Source organism: Scomber scombrus, chromosome 3 (assembly GCF_963691925.1).
Source record: "Scomber scombrus chromosome 3, fScoSco1.1, whole genome shotgun sequence".
Taxonomy (NCBI): Eukaryota; Metazoa; Chordata; class Actinopteri; order Scombriformes; family Scombridae; genus Scomber; species Scomber scombrus.
Window position 1 is genome coordinate 27,455,010 of NC_084972.1, and position 9,225 is coordinate 27,464,234.

The 9,225-nt window shown below is 41.7% G+C and overlaps 1 protein-coding gene across 1 annotated transcript; it reads right to left on the bottom strand.

The window, feature by feature from the left end:
- Window positions 1-284: 284 nt before the first annotated feature.
- Window positions 285-8,682, bottom strand: dhrs3b (dehydrogenase/reductase (SDR family) member 3b). The gene is made up of 6 exons (XM_062415437.1): window positions 7,948-8,682; window positions 3,212-3,355; window positions 2,779-2,898; window positions 2,098-2,336; window positions 1,038-1,163; window positions 285-939 (listed from the first exon to the last, which is right to left on the bottom strand). The coding sequence occupies exons 1-6, from the start codon at window positions 8,140-8,142 to the stop codon at window positions 855-857; spliced, it is 909 nt and encodes a 302-aa protein (XP_062271421.1). The 5' UTR covers window positions 8,143-8,682; the 3' UTR covers window positions 285-854.
- Window positions 8,683-9,225: the final 543 nt, after the last annotated feature.

A 9,225-nucleotide genomic window follows, 5' to 3' on the forward strand; every position in this document is an offset into this window, starting at 1 on the left:
ACAGTATAAGAAAAGTTAAAAGGACCAAAGTTTGTATACTGCATTATAATCTTAACAGGAGACATGAATAGTTTAGTTAAGGTGACTGCTGTCCTTCCAGGGCTCAATTAATACATCTTCTGCCTGTCCACACATCACTGAATGAGGTTAGACCACTCTGCACATGTAAGGGCGAGGTCCTGACCGACTTGTTTTGAGTTCATTATGTTTATAGAGAATTACACCATCCCCCTGCGCCATTTTTTGACAGTAGAGAACAAACAAGAATACACATGCCACCCCAGGGTGTTTTATGTTTTGACAACATCATCTGTCATAGTCACTGATCTCATGCCTGGAATAAATCAAAAGGTGTTATCACACTGCCATGGGAGTCAAAACCCAGACACAAAGCAATGTGTACCTCCCGAGTGTTCACTTTTTCTTTTTTCATCATGCACAAAGAAACACAGTGCGTTTCTAAAACTCCATTTTATTACCTTGTTTTAATCCAAAAACACATTAAAAGGAGAATAAAAAAGAAGCATAAAAACAGACTAAAACAAGTGTCACAAAAAACTCCCAGAGTAACTACTGGTACAGACCTATGCATGGCTTCTGTTCAAAGTGAGAATCGTACTCAGTCCGCCATATGATACACGCACACACAAACATGCATGTGCAGGCACACACAGTCACACACATACAAATGGGACCAATAATTCTACCTGTAGAAGCAACCACTTTGCAAATGTCCCCTAAGTATTTCTCTTCACACTATCATGGGGCCTCCTTCACTTCTGGATGTTGCAAGGTCCATATTTCCTTAATTGTAACCCAGAGCAGTTGAGGTTGCTCTGAACCTCTTTCCAGGCTCATGTCCTCCCTTTGAACGTGTTCATGCAGGTATAACTCCCAGAAAACTTGTGGATTTCTTCAAGTGCAACTTGTGGCATGAAGCTAGAAAGAGCAGAAAGACCAGGAATTTTGTTAAGCATCAATTATTAGCATCAATTATGGCAATGAAATAGAGACAAATGATGTATGTGAACTTTTACCTTTTAAGAATGACGAGGGCATGCATGGTCCAAGGCAGGTAGAGAAAAGCCTTGTCAGCTCTGACTGCATCAACAGTCCTCTGAGCAACTACCTCAGGTTTGAGAGGTGGAAAGAGCTGTGGAAATCTATGAAAAATAAAGATAGGGGTTTTGAGATAAAGTGTCGCCATGCTAAAAAACTGGAAATGTCCTGTCTATTTCAGGGTTTTAATTTGCTTCAAGGTGTAACCACCACTGCTCATAACCAGCAGGTTAGCAAGCTAGACATGCATAGAGCAACAAACTGAACTTTACATGGCCTTTTCAAAAGGTATTACACAACAAAATGATCATAAATGCAAAGCACGTTGTACAGTTCACCTATTACAAAAGTTAAAAGCATCAAGGGTTAGTGTCATAGTTTAAAGCTGGCCACTAGGTATATAGTATAGTATAACAATAAATGAATGAATCAATGACGGAGTGACTAAGCACAATTCATTTCTATGCGTCATTATGGTGCTGCTACTTTTGATCAGTGTGTTATTTAAGGGCGAGTTGACCAAGGACATTAATAGTAGCAACAAAACTGTGGGGGAGTATCTACAAAAAGCGGGAGGGTTGTATTAAGTCATAAACTCATGCTTTGGAGGTTCCCAGCATTTGAATAGTCTTTTATTATAATCCATTGTAATAAGCTGAACAACAGAAATTTCAAAAGGGTGCCTCTATTTTTTGTGGATGGTGGTGGTTTGATATTTGACTGATACTTTTATCTACATTGTTGCATTTATCTTTTTTTTATTTTATTAAATAGTTTATTTATTCAAATACTTCAAACAATCAATGAAGACCACGTTTATTCCAAACACCTCTTTTTGCTTTACTGAAGAGGATGATTTGATTTGTGATACAGCAGATTTCCAATAAAATCTGACTTCATGGTACAAAATGTTAAATAAAGTGTTGAGGCCAACAAAAGCAGCCAATCTTCCACATAACATCTTTAATTTCCCAGATTATAAGCAAACAACAGTACAAAGGATTCACTTTTGCGTCTCACTTTTGGATGCTTTCTCACCTCACTCTCATGCCTTGAAACATCTCTGTATTGGTGTGGAAGGGAAGGACTGTAGTGCAGCCAACGCCAGGACAGTCCAGCAGGCCCAGCGTCAAGCTCTCCATGAAGGCCAGTGACGAGGCCTTGGAGGTGCAGTAGTCTAAGGCTCCAGGGATGGGAGACTGGGACAGGATGGAGTTTAAGCATACTACATGGCCATGCTGCAGCTCCAGCATCCTTGGCAGAAAGGCCTTTGTAGTCTGAGGCAAGAAAAGAAACGAGAGAGAATGAAGGATATGATAAAGACAAGGTGGAAAAAGAAGGTGAAATCTATTCGGTAGAGTAAAAAGAAGGGCAGGCAAGAGAAATAGGCTCACAGTGTAACCACAGATTAAATTTCCATTACCATTTAGTTGATAATTGCATTTCTGTCTGCCTATGACAAAGTCTTTTGATCTCTGTTCAAAATAAAAATGCCATGAGTTCCAAAACCCCTCTGATGTTTCAGTGACTGAGACGTAATTTGGAAATACCCCACTTAACCTGCCATGATAGCAGTCATGATTGACAAGTCTGGAGGTGCCTACTGTATATACTCCCATGCTATAATCAAAATATGAAAATGACAAGGATAATCTACTTGAAGGAATTCCCCTACATCTGCATACAAGCTGCCTCAGCTTCAGTTTCTCCAAGTCTTACCCAGAACTGTCCCATGGTGTTGATGTGTTGGGATTTCAGAAGGGCGTCGTCATCGCTGTCCATCAGACTTTTACCGTGGACTACAGCTGCATTGTTCACTAATATCGTAACATCTCCCACCTGAGACGAAAAAGAATAATATGAAAAAAGATAGCATTGCCAAAGATCATATGCATTTTCTGTCTGCTTTCACGAGATGATACAGTTGTGCTGCAGCAGAGCTGTCAGCAACATTCCTCGCTCTTATTCAGATATTTCAGTTGAAGTGTAATCTATACACCAGATGGGAGACAGAGCAGCTCAGAGCCAATATACATACAGAGGAAACACAGAGGCATCACAGGGTAATATTTTATGGTGTGTTTCACTGTGTGCAAATTACATTTCTCTATGTGCAAATAAAAATATTCGTAAAGATATCAAGCTGGTTTACCTTTTCTCTAACCACCTTGGCTTGCTTGTAAACTTCCTCCCGATTGGCCACATCACACAGAAAGTAATGGCACTCTGTTCCTGAGTGAGAGATCTCTTCAGCTGTATCTTTGAGACACTTTTCTGTTCGGCCCCACAAGATCACCTGGCAAATGACAGCAAAAAAATATTTTTTTAAAGATTAAAAATAAACACAGAAATATTCTCTATTGAGACTAAGAGAAGATGAGATGGTAATTTAAGTGTACTGTTCAGTCATCAACACAAAATTAGGTATGTTAGCACCATTTTTTTCTGGCATTGAGACCCAGTAGTACTGTGGAGATCTTTGAGCAGCAAAGCTCTTTTCATTCAGAGAACAGAGAGGCCATTTTCACCCCAACAAATAGTTTTTGAGCAAGATTAAAGGCTTGGGGGTTGCTGTGTGAATGAATTGTCTCTTCATCCACCCGGAGACTAAATGAAGGCCGGTCATTTGAGCAGGGAACATGGGGTTGGATGGAGGTGGTGGACTAGTGATTGGGCAATTAGATCTGTCAGTCTTTGGGGTCAGGGAAAGGTAATGAAATCAGGGGGTGAGCCCTCCTCATCTCTCAAACACAAATTCTCAAAGAGATTACACGGCCTGTTGGGCAGATGAGCCCCGTCATTTCTGGTCAGGGAGTCTGAAAACAGTGCGTGTGTGAAGTGCTGAGGACGCCAGTGTGGGATTTGGCTGGTCGCCCGTGACCAAGGTTAATATTTGAGCAAAAAGTCTTCTGGAAAGTGATCTTCTGTATCTGAAAGACTGGGAGACTGTGTGTGTATGCATACACACACATAAGAGAGTATGTCTGTCTAATGTTAGCACATGGATCAGTCTGTCAATCCCATTGTTTTATACCAGTGTTTATGTGTAAACATCCATCTAGCGAGTTGGCAGGATCAACATTTGAATTGATGTATTAGTTTTAGAGAACAAATAATTACATTTTATATGAAAACATGTAAGAATAAGTGAACAGAGCATGTAGCATATTGTGTTATGTGTCTTATACGTTTTGTACTAAGAGCTGGCAAAACTGAATCTGCAGTGTATTACATTTTGAGACTTTACAATAGCTAACATTCTTAATAACAGTACTTTCAGTGAATAAGCATGTAAAGGTTTAAATAGGCATGAGTTGTTATAGATGGATTGGACACACATATGTACAACCTGTCATGTTTCAGTAACAGACAGATACAGACTGTGTCAATCTATTCAAATGTATTCAGAGTTTGTCTAGAGCCAAACACAACATACTGACAACTGCAGCATGTTAATTTGGACAGGCATGACCCTTAAAAATCACTGTATTGGTTTTCATTTAATGCAGCATTTATGTGCCCATAACTGTCCAATTGTAATTGTGGCAGAAGCAAACCAAACATTGTAATATTGACAGTACACAGCTCTAAGGGCATCAAAGATTACAGTTTGGAATGTGTTCTTCGTTTCGGAGCAATAAGAGTTTTGGCTCCCTCTGTCAACGGCCCTTATTTGAGTTGCTTCTGATTGGGGTTTTTGTTTGCTTCATTTGCAAGCCCATTTGAGTAATCAGTGAAGGCAGACAGGTCTTGATAAATAACTGAAAGCTTTTAATAGGATTTGAGCCTTACAAACAAAGCCGACAGCTCTCATTAAAAGTAAGCACTCAAACTGTGTGCTCCTGTTAAAATGTTATTTAATTCATTAGGTTTATCACCCGTCACAACACACAGGACCCTCAGAACAAACAAGCACTGGCCAAATTGCTATCTAGATAGAAACAGTAAAAAAAACTGTTTTGATTGATCTTGCACAAGCCTGCTTTGGTATCAGTGATAAACTAGTGTTTGTTCTAACCAGGCATACCTAACAAGACTTAATATTAATGCATGATGTAAGTGAAATTACTCTAATCAACAAATTAATGTTGCAACGCTTGAAACAAGACCGAGAGAGAGAGAGAGAGAGAGAGAGAGAGAGAGAGAGAGAGAGAGAGAGAGAGAGAGAGAGAGAGAGAGAGAGAGAGAGAGAGGATGCCACTCAATACTGGCTGAGGTGTACGTCTCTGTGTCCCCAGTAGCTCCATCTGAATTACAGTGATACTCTATCTCTCAGGTCTGAATGTATGGGTGGGTATGACCCTCCTTTTCACACCCATTGTATGGACCAGCAGAGAGGCGGCACACAGAGGGGGCAGCAGGAGTTCAGGAGGCAGTCGCCTGCCGCTGTCTAATTACTGCGGAGACAGCAAGGTCAGTTGCAGGGCAATACCCAGCTGGGAGCGGTGTGCTTCCCGCCTCCAGCACAACACACACCCACACAAACCTGTTGTCAGTGCCTCGGTTCGGTTCATCTTCATTGTAGTGATCTCTTTGTGTAATGCTAACCACACAAAAATCTATGTTTTCTGCAAACACATTTTTCTAGAGGTGTTGTAATGGCACTGAACAGTACTTGGAAAGAGACCTCGAAGAAATACGCTATTTAAAAGTTGTTACTATTTACAGGGAATATTCTGAAAGCCCTCTCTCTGTGCGCTGAACTTGGATGCTGTTTATTGTTCCAGAGCTTCGTTCTGCAACCCCCCCCCCCCCAGTCCCCCCGCCCCCAAACAGCACACAAGACAACCTGGCTCCCCTTACGAGTCCCCAGCTCTCCATCTCACCAGATTCTCTTATCAACACTATAGCTAGTCTTCCTCACACCGTAAAAAAACCAAAGCCAAGGCAGAGGGAAAAGGAAATTCCGGCTGCCAATCACAAAGGGGCTCAAACTGGGGTGACCGCAAGTTCATAGAGGTTAACCCTATTCATAATTACCGTCCTATTTCCTTTTAGCATCTCTTTAGGCAGGGAGTAATTGTCATACACATTACCACAGGTGTTGTTTTCAAAGCCTTCACACCTTGATAATACCCAACAATGGGGTGCTGAAAAGCATGGTGACATCCTTTGTTGTGCAGCTGCATAGTAAAGCTTTTAAAACCCACTGGTTTCTTCTTGCTCTTTCCCCAAGGAGATGGCATTCAAAGACAGAGGGAGGCAGTTAGTGTTTCATTGAGCTTTTAGCAATGTTTTCAAGCTGCTAAAATTGTGCCTTAAGAGAGCATCTGAGATGTGGAGCACATGTCACACATGTACAGATAATTACAATGCACAGCTTTCAGCTGAGCTGCTCAGTGCTTTCTCGCAGGGAAATTACCACCGTTTTCGTCCAAGTGTAATGATGAATCCCATCTGAGGTGATCAAAAATAGAGCTGCTCTGTATTAACATATTACTGCTAAAGGGACACAAGTGGCTCATCAGGCACTCAGCTATGTAATGTTCACCCACTGGATTTGTAGACAAATTGTTGCCGGAAATGATGATGATGAACAGAGGTTAGCCTGAGCTGCAGTGATGAGGAGCTGTCTTTGGCCACTAGAGCATTTCAGGCCCGAGTGACGGCTCCTTGTTAGGGGGATGAAGGATGATGAGGGTGGCGGTGGGGGGTGGGACGATGTGTTTGAATGGGAGGGGTGATTCTCTGAAACAGGCAAGACTGAATGAGTTACTTTTAAACTGATTTCTAATGTGAATAATGATTTCCAACTTTAGGAGATACCATCATACATTGGATTAATCCAACTCAATGTGTTAATAAAATTATGTTTGGATTTGATCGATTAATTGTGAAATCTAGCAGTCTGATCAAAATCTGGTTAGCATCATGTAAATTCAACCCAACTTTCAGCTGCTGACATAATGATGAACAATTGCTTCAGTCTCATAATAAAAAAAAACTTGTTATCATATTTCTGACCTTTATTGACCTATTACCTCATTAGTATCTGTCATCTGATTACACTGCACTGCACTTACTTTAATGGGTTAGAACTTACACTTTTGAAACAGAATTCAACTAATGTATCCTGTTGATCTCTATCCCTATTTGATGGGGTCATTTTGGTTTTCATACACTCCATAAAAGGAATCTCTTGCCCTCATGCTTGAAAACCTAATCTGGCTTTTATTAAAAGCATTATGGGGCCTCTGTTGTGTTGTGATATGTTGGCAGATTTTACAACAGTGCAAAGACTTCTCAAAAAATTGAGAAATAGCAGGGTGGTTATAATGTGGATGGCTTTGAAGCAGTTTAATGTGTGGCTTTGTGCACATTTCTTCCTCTGTCCAAAATACACACACCCACACACACACACAAACTGGCATACAGAGTCATTGCCTAAATCTGTGGATTTCTAGACATGTCAGTTATACTAGAACCCTCCCCGACCTTACCAGAATGAATGTCAGCCCAGTGCTGCACTTAATCACATCAATCAGCTATAAAGGCTGCCCAGACCTGCCCTCTGGTTGACCCGAGCTGTTGTGTAATACTTGAACCAAAATTGAGGGCAGTGTCTCTAGTCTCACTGGACCAACTAAACTACAGAGGTCATGATCCTACTTCCATGTAACAGTGAAACAACAATACACTTGGGGCAGCGTTTACAACCTGACCAGGCTACCTGAGGCAGGAGGAAGGTGGAGAGGGGAGAGTGGAGAGGGGAGAGGGGAGGGGGGTTCAGGCTGCCACTACTAATGCTGGTTTTGACATAAATATCTGCAGAAGCATGGACTGTCAAAACAGAGTCCTCACAAAATAACTTAAGTTATTGTGAAATGTGATGCTTTGGAAGAAGCAGAAGGCAAATATGTGGGTGCAACTAGTTGAAATTGAAATTACCTTTCTGGCCCCGTGCTTGGCAAACTCTTTTGCCAGGTGACGACCGATGCCTCGTCCCCCACCGGTGATCAATACCACCTCCTTGGTAAGGTCCTTCCTTCTGCTTGGTAACAGCGAAAACAAACTTGCTCTGACTATATAGTACAGCATTTGAACCGGGAAAAGAAACATACGACAGGCGCTCTTCAAATCCATCTCGGAAAGTGCTTGCGGGCAGCCGATAAGTACAATGTTTACGCTGCAAGTTTGCGTGCACTACTGATATCCTCCAACAGTGAGCACGGTGCAGAAACAGGGATTTAGGAGCTCCTGCAAATTTATCCGCATGCAAACAATCTCATCTGCAGCCTCAGAAAGCGTTGCATGAGTAATCCACTGGCGAAAAAATATTAAAAATGCCGAAGTGTGTCACTTCAAGGAGCTCTGACATGTTAGTCGACATGCATCAGGCTGTCGAAATGAGTGAGTGATCAGTCATTACGCATGTCAACCACTGCTAGAGATTCAGAAACGTGAAACACAAGTCCAGGCGACACTCCGTGGTGTGCGCTACTGAAACCGCTGGGCTTTTGGTGTTGTGTTCCTGTCCTGTCCGGTCCTGCCTTATATATTACCGCCTCTGCCCTGGCTTCGATAGGCTACACTAGTGAAAGGACCTGGATGAACCCAAGGGGAGGTTTGTAAGGGCATTAATCCTGATTGACATGTTAAGTGGGGATGAATATTTTTGCTCCAGTGCCCGTCTACACGGAGTGGTTGCGTACTTGCCTCTTCCCCACCCCCTTTCATGTGTCTACAACGGTGGTTCTCAATCTGTGGTCCGGGGCCCCCCAGTGGTCGCCCCACTGCGCGTCTCAGGTGGGTGCCCAATCAGTCTGTGAAAGTTTAACTTCATTGTATTCATTGACTCGGATTTAATCTCGTTACATAAGGAGTAGAAAAAACAACAACGTAAACAGGCTTCATTAACGAATGCAAAATCAACAACCAAAATACTCACAGGCTATATAAGGGAATCAGAAATGACTGGTCAACAAATCCTAACCCCAGCCCCCTAATTAATTAAATGAGTAAATCAAATAAGCAAACAATCAGAGTCAACAAAGCACTAAACACACAAACAATTGAGAAACCTGTTAATTGTAAACATTACACTAACCCCCAAAATAAGTGAACAAATAATAATAGTTTGCTGGAAAGATGCAAATTTCCTTTCAAAATATACAAAAACTGACCCAAGATAGATTTCAAGTGGTCACTTTTCCACTGGCCAACTTG